The 14231-nt window shown below is 40.8% G+C and overlaps 1 protein-coding gene across 1 annotated transcript in view; it reads right to left on the reverse strand.

The window, feature by feature from the left end:
- Positions 1-2729: 2729 nt before the first annotated feature.
- Positions 2730-14231, reverse strand: part of LOC126194917 (protein mothers against dpp) — a 232239-nt gene continuing 220737 nt past the window's right edge. Inside the window, exon 9 of the mRNA XM_049933292.1 lies at positions 2730-2956. Coding sequence (XP_049789249.1) covers positions 2887-2956 — 70 coding nt within the window. The 3' untranslated portion in view covers positions 2730-2886. The remainder of the gene's footprint in view (positions 2957-14231) is intronic.

Genomic DNA, 14231 nt, shown 5'->3' on the forward strand with positions numbered 1-14231 from the left:
CGCAGTCGAACTGCCAACCACTCGGATTCTACCATTGTGTCACCATCTCCGTGTGACAGCTCTGTTTCATGCCGTTCAATCCACGCTGGCTCCTTGTTGCCTTCGGTCACACTCCCTCGTCCATCAGCTGATCGCCCAAGGCTGTTGCCTGCGTATTCCAGTGCACCTGCCACCTGCCGAGCACTGCTTCTTCTCCGCGTTCATCTAATTCGAGTGGCCAATCTTTTCGAGGTTTCACTCCTCACGGTCCTCGTAGTCAAACTGCCAACCACTCGGATTCTACCATTGTGTCACCATCTCCGTGTGCCAGCTCTTTTTCATGCCGTTCAATCCACGCTGGCTCCTTGTTGCCTTCGGTCGCGCTCCCTCGTCCATCAGCTGATCGCCCGAGGCTGTTGCCTGCGTAGTCCAGTGCACCTGCCACCTGCCGAGCACTGGTTCTTCTCCACGTTCATCTAATTCGAGTGGCCAATCTTTTCGAGGTTTCACTCCTCACGGTCCTCGCAGTCGAACTGCCAACCACTCGGATTCTACCATTGTGTCACCATCTCCGTGTGACAGCTCTTTGTCATGCCGTTCAATCCACGCTGGCTCCTTGTTGCCTTTGGTCGCGCTTCCTCGTCCGTCAGCTGATCGCCCGAGGCTGTTGCCTGCGTATTCCAGTGCACCTGCCACCTGCCGAGCACTGGTTCTTCTCCGCGTTCATCTAATTCGAGTGGCCAATCTTTTCGAGGTTTCACTCCTCACGGTCCTCGCAGTCGAACTGCCAACCACTCGGATTCTACCATTGTGTCACCATCTCCGTGTGACAGCTCTTTTTCATGCCGTTCAATCCACGCTGGCTCCTTGTTGCCTTCGGTCGCGCTCCCTCGTCCGTCAGCTGATCGCCCGAGGCTGTTGCCTGCGTAGTCCAGTGCACCTGCCACCCCCCTCTTAGCAGATGCTTCCCCCAAGAATTCACAACACATGTACACCCTGATGACATTCACAAATTATCTGTTGTCGTAGATGGCGATACGGTGTGTGTGCTACTCACGTGTGACAATGTTGAGTGTGGAAGTGCAGAAACTCGTGTGGTGCGCCGCTTTAAATTGAGCACAAGTGCTGCGTGTGGCAATTTACGTGCCTCCGTTAGGCCTCCTGGCAAGGTGATTCTCCGCCTGCCTGCTGGCGTTGTGCTACACCTCGACTACAGGATGGGATGTCGTCTTCAGCCACCAGCGTCACTTGCTGACTTCGCCGTCGAGGTACCAGGTTTCACCCCCCCGGTCTCCTACCAGTCGACCGCTTCCTCCTGACTTCACAGGGACGTACTCCATACTGCACAGGAGGGGGGGGGGAGCGCTATGTGGCGTAGAGCGCCATAAATATCGATATTTGTTCAGTGTATAAGTGTGCTATCTTTGAGGAGAGGGCTTTGGGAGGATGTTGGCCGCTAACGGCAGTTAGCCTCCGGAATTATATCTGTGTAGAAGCGAAGTGCTAATAAATCTGTATCTGAGAGAATTCTAGTTGTTTACCTACAACTATATCCTATTCCCTCTTAGTAAATACTCCATATAACACATAGAGCTTCCATTTTGGTAATACCATAATTTCATTGATGCCAAATTACTAATCTACCAGAAAATGCAGTCAGGTAATGACCATCCAGCCCTTATCCTTTAATAGTTCAAAAGACAGTACATCCCAACCCATTATCTGATGCCTCTGTACACATCCAGAAAGGATACTTAAAATTTGGATGAAATAATAGTGGTACATTAGACAAGTTATTCCGAATTGTATCACACTGTTATCTGTAGACACCCACTCCTCCAATTTCTTTTAGCTTTCATCCAGTCCTATAACTGTGGAGCATTCATTGTTTGACCTTTTACATAGTTATGATAAAAACTTAAAATTCCTAACAAAGCTATCAGCTGAGTTTTGTTTTTTACCTCGGGCTCATCCCTTCAAAGAGTAAAATGAAGTACTATTTGGATTCCTTAGCTAATGGCACTTACTTATATCCTTCTCTAAGAAATATATCTAAAAACAAAGATGATGTGACTTACCAAATGAAAGTGCTGGCAGGTCGACAGACACACAAACAAACACAAACATACACACAAAATTCAAGCTTTCACAACAAACTGTTGCCTCATCAGGAAAGAGGGAAGGAGAGGGAAAGACGAAAGGATGTGGGTTTTAAGGGAGAGGGTAAGGAGTCATTCCAATCCCGGGAGCAGAAAGACTTACCTTAGGGGGGAAAAAGGACGACACTCGCACACACATACATATCCATCCACACATATACAGACACAAGCAGACATATGTTCTATTAATATTGAGCTTCCGTAGATCTAGTTCTTTAACAATGGGTTGTCTGTCTCTTTCTTCCTTTATTACATGATTAAAAGTTCTAGCATCCAGGAGCACTCTTAGTGAAGCATAATCTTTTTCACTAAGTTTCTTCAGCTACTATTGGGTTTGGATACAGTTTCACAAAAAATTGAGTATGACTTTTTGTTTTTAATTTACACATATATTCCTTTATAAAAACAGGTTTTGAAGAAAGGATATAATGATATCTTCTCAGACAGCAAAGAACCTGTCTTGCTTATTCAGTATTGTTTTAACATTAATAACATTACAAAATTCGTCCTGTACTGTAACATCTTCCCAATTATTCTGACTATCTTTTTTGCCTTTGTTTTGTTTTAGTTATCTGGAGTAACACTGTTCACGTTTACGTCGCACTTCACTTAGCGTAGACCGGGACTGTGCCCTAGGCATGCTTGATGTTAACTCACTGGGCACAGCCTGTGCTGCCTGAGTTGTTGTTGTTGTTACGCCGGCAGAGGTCGCGTCCGAATTCTCGCGTGCTCTCTGGTGGACGGGACTCTACTTGCAGCAACTACCGTCCGTGACGCGCCGTGCTGATGTGCGCCTCCCGCAGTCTTTCTGGTGGCTACTGCATTATCATTAAACATACATTAGCTGCAAAACTTGTTTAAAGTAGATTAAGGTAACGTAAACTCATTTCCTGTTAAGTTTAATCCCTTAAAGTCCCCATCATATGGAAAACTTATAATTACTCTGACAAAATCAACTGCAGAATGATGAGTTATCATCCAATCAACACCTACGATGAAAGATGTACCTATAGAGTTCAGCAGAAGCATACTAATTTTAATTATACCACTATCTGAGTTGAGTACATTATTAATAGTTTTCTGTTCTATTTGCCCGGTAATGATTGGTTCAAAGAGTCATGAGTCTCCCCCAGTGGCTCTTCCAACAACATATCTCAATTTTGTCCATCTGCAAATCTAACCATTCTTTGTTGTGTTTAGTCTATTACTATATTCTGTTGTTTTATAATTATTTTAGAATAACATTGAGTGTTCTGATTATGGTTCTCATTAGTTGAATTCCTATTCTGACACAAATGGGAATACTCCCCCTAATTTCCTTTCTCTGTCACCTCTGTTTTATTTTCATTTGATAATTCTCTATAGGTTGGAGATCCATCACTTTCCTTCTTCCTAACATAACTTTTGGGGACAATGATTGTATTTTGTTCTGATTTTCCAACTTTTCTAATGTGCCTAGCTTCTGTAAACAATATAATAGTGCAGACCCTCCAGTGATTTCTTTTCCCAAGAGCTTCTCCTTTACAAGTACAGTGAAAAAGATGTGTTTGCAGTGCTATCTGCACATGGTATGTTTTCACTGTGTCAAATCTGTTAATTACTTGTTATAAAACTTGCTGGTGAAATTGTTCTGGTGGGCCAGCTCCTTTGTCCCACTGTCATGTATGAACTTCCTTTTCTTCTGGAGATCAGTCCTTACTGGGTGATGCTGAAATGACAGATCATGACAGCTACTTTGAGCTATTAAATAATCTCTGGACTGTCATTTGCACTTCTCTGTATTTAAATCTTCAAGTCTCACAATGGCACATACCAATGACTCTAACTCAAAATAGCTTAACCACACATTAACACATTCTGTTACCTAAAGTCTGACCCTCACATCACAGTTCTTTTTAACATAAAAGTGATTAATTTGTTTAGGGTCCTCTTTGACATTATCTTCGGCAGCTCTCTTACTCAGCCATCCGTAATCTCGCACAGCGAGTGAATGTTGCGCATCACACAACTACTCACCATTGCCCTTGCTGTTATGGTGCTTGCACCATCCCTACAAACAAAAAATGGAGTACTTCTTTCTCATACACTGAAATGCCCTGTTACATTACACAAGAAAAGGTAGTCTACTGTTAACCACTTCCTCTAAATGATCCTCCCTTATTGGTTCATCCAAATATTTTATTTATTTGAATATCATTGTTAAAGGTATTGGTAGCTTCCCACTTTGGGTGGTAAGGTGTACAAAAGTAACTCCAACTTCAGCTTACACTGAGCTCCTTCTGACCGATACTTATTTTTAAATTGTCTCTTAGATTCACTATAGGTGCAAAATTTGTATTGATTCATCATCCCCCACAGGAGTACACTGCCTTCTAGATGACTAATAACAAAGTGAATCCTTTCTGAATCACTCCACAAGTTAGGAAGGTCTCCCTTAAATAATTTGAGAAAAATTCCTGGATCTTCCTTTATATTGGGCTTAAACATAGGGAATCCATGTGTCCCACTTCTTCCTGCTTCAAACATTTATTCCTCCCATATACTGTCTTTGTGTTCCAGTATATGTTCATTCTCACGTATCTTCCTGTATTCAAACTGTACTCGCTGGACTGTTAAACCTCTGCCTGTCTACAATTGAAGAAAACATTCTATAAGACTATTTGATTTTGTTAACTTCCTGATTCATTAATCACTGTACTAAATGCCATACACTTGCAGGTGTCATATGACCCATACTGGTTTTTATTAGATGAAAATCTTCAACTTTTTCTGCATCTTATTTGCTTATGTTGGTCACTTTTGCCTCGTCTAGCATTGATGTCCTTTATGTCGGTCATGCTATTATGCACATTTAAATCTAATTGTAGTACATCATGTTTGACTTCTCATGGGGATTCAATAGTCTTTGCTAATAAATTAGGAATCTATTCCAATCTGTTAGATGCTATATCTTCAATAGTTTCTAATCACTCATCAAAGAATTTGCCTTTTTTTATAATACCATTTACTCATATATCCAAATAGTCCATTCATTCTTCCATCTTGTTCAAGACAGTCAAATCTAATATTTACTTGAGCCTGAAATTAATCCATTCTACTTTCTATGAATTATACTGCTCTTGGGGGGTCCACAATTACCTGCAATATTATCATACATGCTTTGTCTTCATTAACAACTGCCATTACTAATATTTGTTAGGTTAACAGTCTCATAAAATTAATTCATCTAACAAAGTACTGAATTTTTTAAGCTACACATGGGAACACATTTGTTTCTCAGTTGCAGTCACATAGCAGTTACTGTACACAAATTTTATATTTATTTTGTTTTGTGTGATGCAAAAAGCAATTTTTCATACACTGTCAGGCCCATAGACAAAACATAATCCACCACATGATAATGCTGGTACAGGCTCCCACAGTTTAAGCTCAGCAAATGAATGTTGCAGGATCTATGCCTCGTGACTCATAGAAACTCTGAAACACACAATCCATTGGCATCTTTCATCTTTTCCCTGGCCTTTATCCCATATCCTTGTGGGGTTGGCATGTTAATTACTGGATTTGGCATTACTAGTAGCACAGGATAGTTAGATGCCATTCCTGTCACCTAACCCCCCCCCCCCCCCCCCCCTCCGCCTTCCCAGTTAGAATTTGTGTACTCTATCTGTTTGCATCTAGTATTATCCCACGCAAAAGTGTGTGAAAGTTTTCTAAATGTTTGCAAATTATATAACTGAGGTGGGACATGGGTACCAACCTGGTACCCAGCTAGTCAGATGTAGGTAACCACCTACAAATGACATCCAAAATGGCCGGCATACCAGTTCTTGTTATTAATTCACTGGGTGGACTCAATGAGAACTGGTGTGGTAATGTGCACAGCTATCTGGGCATGTTAAAATGTGTTGGAATTACTAATATCATTTTGTATTTCTGTAAATGATAAATGATGACTCACTTTTCATCTGTCTTAAAGACGACAGGCACTAAATTTTTCTGCTCTCACACCATTTCAGTTTATGATGAATTATTCTTCATGTCCTATGCGCATTTTTCCAGGAAGCTTGATCAGCTTAATTTCAATATGTGATCTACCTTACTTTTCTCCTTTCTTAGCTACACACCCAATATAAATTTGTCTTATAGCTTAATCTTTTCAATAATTGGCATACCTAACAACTCCTTCAATGCATTCCGTAGTTATCTTTCTTATTTTACTTATCTTAATGAAAATCAGTTGTTAACATTAACTGACTTTTCCACCAGTGCTTGGCAGAACACAATAATAATAATATTGAAATGGAAGAAAAACATTTCCTACTGTTCTGCAAAATATATTGCAAATCAGTTATGCAAAACAATTCTGTTTTATCACAGAACTAAGTGACACTGCATGTGATTTGGCCCAAAATTATTTTTAACATTTCATGACAATGTAAAGTGACATAAGATGAATGTCTAAAAAAAATTACATTGTCATGACATGTTAAAAATAACTTTTGTGCCACATCACATGACTAAATCTGCAGTATCACTTAGTTCTGTGATAAAAAGGAATTGTTTTGCATAACTGATTTTCCATATGTTTTGCAGAACAGTAGGAAATGTTTTTCTTCAATTTTAATATTATTATTGTGTTCCACCAAGCACTGATGGAAAATTCAATTAATGTTAGCAATTTATTTCCATTAAGATAAGTAAAATAAGAAAGATAACTACAGAATGCATTGAAGGAATATTTAGGTATGGCACATATTGAAAAGAATCAGATTTTGAATATTTTCAGCATTTACCTTAGCTCTGGATCAGCTGTAGCCTCTGAAGATCATTAAAACTCACTCATTGTGTCCTATAGTCTTAGGTTTGCCATAAAATGTGTTCCATTCAAATATTACTTTCTGTTAACAAAAAATAATAACTGAGCCTGGTTTTGGATGATCCAAAATGTACTATACAAAAGGTATGACTGAATGAGGTAGTACAGGCACTAGACTTATACTCAAGACAATATTGTTTCAAATCCCCACCCAGTCATCAAGAACTTGTTCTTCCACGATTTGCCCTATCTTTCTTAAATTGAAAACTGGGATAGTTTCTTTGAAGAGGCATCTTCAGTTTCCTTCCACATCCTCCCCCAATCTGATCATTTGTGATGGTATATTTAGATTTAATATTTTCTCCCTCGTATCATTAGTGTAATATCAGGGCACATATTGTAGTACAGAAGTACCACAGCAATGTTCAATAACTTCTCCAGATACGTGTAGCATTTTGATGCATGGAGGTAATGATGGTGCACTTCAAGTTACCAAGTCCATCATCAAGAGTACATAATTAATTCAGACAACACACTACAAGATTTTGCTCATTGGCAACATCTCCATGTCATTTTCCAGTCTCAAATTGTATGATAAATGGATGGACCAGAATGGGAAGATGGTAGTGTTCAACTGATATAGTATATAGAATGTAGTAGATAGGATCCAGTGGAGGTCATTATAGTCATATCTACTAAAAAGTATTTCCTCTTTACCAATGAGACCTACTTTTTGCAACAGGCTGAAAATTAATTTACTAAACTAAGTACAAACCTTTGAGCTTAAAGAACTGAATTTATGTAATCACATTTAGTGATATTGTGATGTATTGTGTAAATGCATTTATTCACGTCCTTGGTGAATTTTGATTCATAGGCATTAGGCTATGGTCTAAGGCACATTTATGTACCTAACATTTCAGCTCTGATGCTGGAGACATCATTAGAGGCCATAAAGACTCAGACAGCCGTTTCAAACATAAACAAGCTCATACATGTCAGTATAATGGTTAGGTTGTGATATAATCAGATTGTGAAGTCACACCAACATGTGTTATGGGGCTTGTAATGGGGAATAGTTTGTGCTTAAATTTTAACCAGGTTTAGTGGCTACAATTCAAGTACCTAACTTTCTGATGGTCGTCAACCTTGATTGAAGTTTGTAACTCAGTTATTTTTTTATTTTTGACCTGAAATAACATTTGGATTCAATTTACACATGTCAGGTGGGCCATGTTTTCATCAAATAAATTATGAAGCCAAACATGTCAAAGTACTTTTAAAATATGTTTTATTGCACCACAAACTGATGTGGGTTTAGTGCCTAAAAGATAACATAAGACTGGTGCTTATATAGGTCATAACAGTTGCCAAATTATGTTATACATTGTTTCAGTCAGACTTATTTGAGTTTACAAATGAGATTTGATTACTTTTATGCTTTTATAAAACTGGTTATAGAGTTTGGTTTTACAATTCACTCCAATGCACTTGAATCAGTTAGCTTACCAAAATATTACAATTCTCATGGCAAAATTGCAAGAAAGGTGTATCCATAAGAATGTTTTAGTTGTTATTGTTAATAGTTTAAAATACAGATTGGTTTTAGTTCCTAAAATAAATCCAGTGCCTTTACAGTTAGATGTTTCAGAATTACTATCATTTTTCTACATACGACTATTGTTTCATTATTTTGGAGTTATTTTTAGTTGATAGTTCAGTATGTTTATAAATTAATTACAGTTCATCTTAACCTGTTGCAATAAATATCGTGTTGACCTATTTCCATCAAATCAGTACACCAGTAACATTACAATATAAACACTTTCATTTATGTCGCATCTCAGTATCAGATTCTCTACTATTGTCAGAATCACAATTTTCATTAAATGTTGTCCTATTTTGCTACATTAACCCCCACCAAAGTATCAAGTGTATCTTTCTGTTTGTGAAACAACATACTTAGTCTGTTAATCATATTACTGTATATAAATTTATTATACAAACAACACTTTTAACCAATATACATGTATTATTAATAAATATTTCTTTTTCACAGATGCCTTTTGTTTATCTTTTTCTCCTCATGATTTTATAAGCATAATTAAAAACTCATGTTTGTAGTGTCACCATACAGCATTGCACTTCTCTTCAGTTCCAATCAGATGCTTTGTCTTTCTATGAAATCAGACATAGTCTCCATTATTAACAGATCAGTCAAAACACAACTACACAATATACATAAATTTTAAAGACTGATGTATGGTTAAGCCTTCCAGTTTTTTTACTGCACAATCAAAAGTCAAATGCCTCAAGTAATTATATTACTAGTACAAGTATATACCAAAACTGAGTCATTTATACAGACTTTTAATAGCTAAGATGTTTTGTTCTAGCATTGGGAATGCATGTGGTGTGGAGCCAAAGTATTCAAGATAAAGTGCTAACTGAATATATTACTAATTAGAATCAACTCTGATATTTTGTCAACTAATAAAGTAGCATTCACAGTACAATAGCATAGGTAAATCACTTCAAAATGTAAATAGTATTTGTTTATGACATTTCTTTGAGTAAATGAGATGGCTACATGCTTCAAACACAAATAGTTGTCAAGAAAATCATGTATTCAAAATCACAATCATTTTGTTGTCTACAAAAGATGTGAAGTCTAGTTACTCTCGAATGAAATGGAAACTGTTTCACTGTTTTGAAGTATTGTTCAAGAAGGTAGTTTATTCAGATAAGTATCAGTGTGAATTTTCAGTGACTGCAAGTTCCTTAGCCTATACAGGAATGGTTTTGTACCATAATATGCATTTTATAATATTACATTAGATTTATCTTCCACAGATAGTGTAGGTTGTCACAAATGATAACAATTTCCTCTCATTACTTTTGTTGTAAGTATAAAAATGAAAATAATCAATTACTGACTATGTAAATGGATAGATAAAAGATGTACTCATCAAGCAACAGTGGGGGAACACACACAAAAAGGGTTTAATTTTTACAAGCTTTTGGAGGCAGTGGCTTCTTCCTCTAGGAGAAGAGTTGAAGAGGAAGAAAGAGGGGTGAAGGAAAAGGACTGTTGTAATTATATACTTATGATACAAATCACCTCAGGTGTATAATCAAATGTGTGTTCATCTGAATTAGAGCATAAATCAATCTTGTATCATTGAGTGTTCAGTTATGTTAGTACAGCTTTCACAAAAGTATAGATCAATAACAATATATCTCTTTTGGCTTTGAATAAATTCATAACAAAACACAAATATCCAAGTCTCTCCATCACCAGAAGACAATAATAAAAAATGTAGTATAAACAAATTGGACCTGCTGGTTAGCTCTACCGAGTTAGTGGTCTCTCATCAAAAGACACTCATAATCACAGGGACACTGCAAAAGACATCTCAACTTTGTGTTTACGAAAAGCACATGCTAAAAGCATGACAGACAGTTGTTCATTTGTGGAAAAATGACTACAAAAAAAGATGAGACTATGGGAATGGGATCGGTAATTGGGATATAGAAAACTTAATTCCCATAAATGTTGTAGCTTGTATATATTTACACTTGACACTGCGTTCACACAGAATGAAGTACAACAAAGAACTCACTAAAGTAAAGTTAAGATGGAGGCTCGACAGAGCACTTAGCATTCACAGATATTAAGTTTCGTGGTTGATACGAACTATCGACACCACACAGCCCCCCCCCCCCCCCCTGCAGTACAGAGTACTGCAGATGTCCAAGGGTGAGGGGGTGTGAGCATTGACGTCGGTGGAAATCATCTGCATAGGCAGGCACACTACAGGTACTTCATCTCAAACGAGGTGGATTGTGCAGGTGGAGCGGCAAGAGGCAGGTCCACTTTGTAGTCAGTCAGCCACCGTGGCCGGATGAGATGGTAGCCGACCCGGGAGTAAGCAGACAGTGCGGTCGACAACATGGTGGAGGCGTGTGTGGCCCTTATGTGGATCGAGCCATCCATAGAAATGAAAGCACATAGAGATGCTCAGTCACACTCGTGCAGGAGTGTGAGGTTGTGTGCAATGTTGATATGTAAGGGACTGTCCAATGGCGGGACCTCGGCATCTGTCAAAAGAATAGAGCACTCAGTCAACAAACGTCACTACAGAAATGTCACCCACTTGGTGCGGTGGCACACTGCAGGAGAAACTGATAGTAGGTGTGTGTGTCTCCAACATTGGAGGTGAGGGTGCGAAACCTTTACAGGGTGAAACAGGGGGCGAGGTCGAGAAACCCGCAAACGGTGGCGAACAGTCTTCAGCGGAAGAGGTGTGCAGTGAGGTTGATGGGAGCATGTCTTCACTCTCAATCAAGGATGGATCATCTGCAGAGTCTGACTGCAGCAGTGTGAGACCATCAGGGTCAACAAAAGCCAGTTTCAGGCGATGCAGAGAAACTGTCTGTGTGTGGTCTTTAATCATGATACCAAAAGTCGTGTCCCCCCACTGCAGGACCTTGTAGGGGCCAAGATAAGGAGGTGAAGAGGCTGCCTAACTGCATCATCATGCAGCATGACATGGGAGCAGTCAGAGAGTGCGGTGGGAACATTAGTCTCGGGCGGTGAGTGACTGATGGGCGGGTACAAATGCATTTGTTGAAAATGCATGCGCATCAGGCTAATGAAATATGGCGAGGGGAGAAGATCCTTGCTAACCTGGGGAAAAATAAGTTCCCCCTGTAGGACTGGATTCTCACCGAAAACAAATTTGGACATAGTCCCCTGTACGTCAGGTTTATAGGTCAAGTGTAGACCAAGTAGCACCCACGGGAGAGCTTCCGACCAAAGACAATCATGGCATCGTAGGGCAATCTTGAGGGTGTGGTGCCATCTCTCCACCAACCCATTGCTTTATGGGTGATAGGCGGTAGTGTGTATTTTTTTAATACCATAGATATAGTAGAGGATGGTGACAAGGGAGGATTCGAACTGTCAACCCTGATCAGTGATGATAGTGGTCGGGCACCCAAAACAAGCGATCCACGAACCAATGAAAGCCTTGGCTACCGTCTCGGCAGTAATGTTAGGAAGAGGGACAGCCTCAACATAGTGAGACAAACAGTCAGTAGTTGATAAGATATATCTATGGCCCCCCGAAGGAGGAAGAAGCCCAATCAGATCAATATGTACGTGACGAAATTGTCCTGCAGGAATGTCGAACTTGCCCAGAGGTGGGGAGGTGTGGTGGCTGATCTTGTTGAGCTGGCAAGCAACGCAGCTGCGTGCCCAGGTTTGACAGTCCCGTTTTATATTCTTCCAAAAAAAACGTTCTGACACGAGACGTGTGGTGGCTCCAACGCCCGGGTGGGCTAGGTTATGGAGGGCATCGAAAATCTGTTGGCGCAGCCTGGGTGGGAGCAAAGGGTGTAGGGTGCCGGTCAAAGAATCACACCACACCTCGTTGGAAACGCCAGGAAATTTAGCCTTTGTGAAAACAAGTGGTGTTTTTGGGCCTTGTAGGAGAGCCTGAGAATCTTCATCAGAAGCTTCGAGGGAGGCCAGATCGGAAAGATCAATGATGCGGGGAACAGCACTGATCCATGAGAATAAATCTGCAGCGATGTTATCTGCACCCTTGATGTAACGGACATCTGTTGTGAATTGAGAAACCAGGTGAAAGTGGCAGTAACGTCGACGGGGTGGGTCCTCAGGTGGGTCGCAGAATGCTTCGGTGAGTGGTTTGTGATCGATGAGGACGAAAATCAAATGTCCTTCGATGTCAGGGCAGAAATGTTTTATTGCCTCATAAACAGCAAGCTCTCTATTGAATGCAGAATATTTTCTCTGAAACGTAGATAGTTTCCTGGAGAAGAAATGAAGGGGAGAAACCGTGTCACCCTTGCGCTGTTGCAACACTGCAATGTATAACTCAGCCGAGGGTTTGGGGTGGATGAGTGTCACAGCGTGAGCTAAAGAAGTCTTCAGGGCCTTAAAGGCCTCTAGCATCGGAGCAGTCCAAGAGACGGGTTTGATATCAGAAGTTTGTATGTCTGATAGCGTTCCCATCAGGGGTGCCTGAACAGTGGCGGCGGAAGGCAGATGGCGATGATAGTAATTGATGGTGCCGAGGAAATGGCATAGCTCTTTGCAAGTAGTTGGGGGCGGCAGACACGTGATAGCCTGCACATGAGATCTGGGAGGCTGTATTCCGTCAGCGGACACAGTGTAACCTAGGAAGGAGACTGATGTCTGGCGTCTGGCACAACTGAAACCTGTCTTTGTTGACCTCGACATTACTGAAGTTCAAGGTCTGGAGGACGATAGGCAGATTATTTTCACGTTTCTCCACTGAGCTGCTGAAAACGAGAATGTCGTCCAGATATGCAAAGCAAAACTCGAACATCACATGCAAGTAAAGTTTGTGGACTAACCTGGTGAGAGTTCAAGCTAGGCTCGGCCAAGCAATCTTGTTTTGGTGGCGGCGCCATGGACTGCAGTTTCAGAAGTGAGGTACGAGCTGCGCCGAGCTCGCTGTAAGTGGATGCGATGCGTTGTTACAGCTTCTCGTTGTCCTGACGGAGTTGCATCGCTGAGTCATATGCTGATAGTAGGTCGATAACGCAGGTCACAATGTTCCCCGCGAGGACAGAGCACTCATGTTTGATATCGTATGTTGCAGTGGAAACAGAGCATTGGACATAGGTGCAGGTACACAATATGTGAGTGTTCATAGGATGGTGGAGCACTGAACCCTGTACGATGTTCGGAGATAGTTCGTAATGAGACAAAAAATCCATACTGAGGATTGGTTCATCAATCTCGGCAATGTAGAACATCCACAGCAAATGTAGAGAAGGAGATAGTGTCACCGTAACCTTAACTGAGCCTGAGGTAGGTAATGTTGATGCAGTGACAGCTCGTAGAAGTGACTTCATCTGTGAAGAAGTGGGTGGAGCCATCGAAGTAGGTACGATCGACACGTCAGCACCAGTGTCGACCAGAAAACCTAGACCTGATGCAATGCCAGTCACATAGAGACGGCCACTCGGCTGGGCGGACAAGTGAACGAAGTGTAATGTAAGAGGACGCCTGTTAGGTTCCCTGCAGGACTTGGCCTCTCTTAGTCCTGCAGCTGGCGTTTGGGTGTTGGCATGGCAGCCTGCACTTCTTGGCATCGTCGCTGAACACTTTGTGGTACCAGCAGAAAGGGTGAGCAGGGTGAGGAGGAGGTGGAGACTGCAACAGCGCAGGCAGCTTGTCCTCGTTGATTTGTTCTGGTAAACAGACCGGTACACAAGGC

This window comes from Schistocerca nitens, chromosome 7, assembly GCF_023898315.1.
Source record: "Schistocerca nitens isolate TAMUIC-IGC-003100 chromosome 7, iqSchNite1.1, whole genome shotgun sequence".
NCBI lineage: Eukaryota > Metazoa > Arthropoda > Insecta > Orthoptera > Acrididae > Schistocerca > Schistocerca nitens.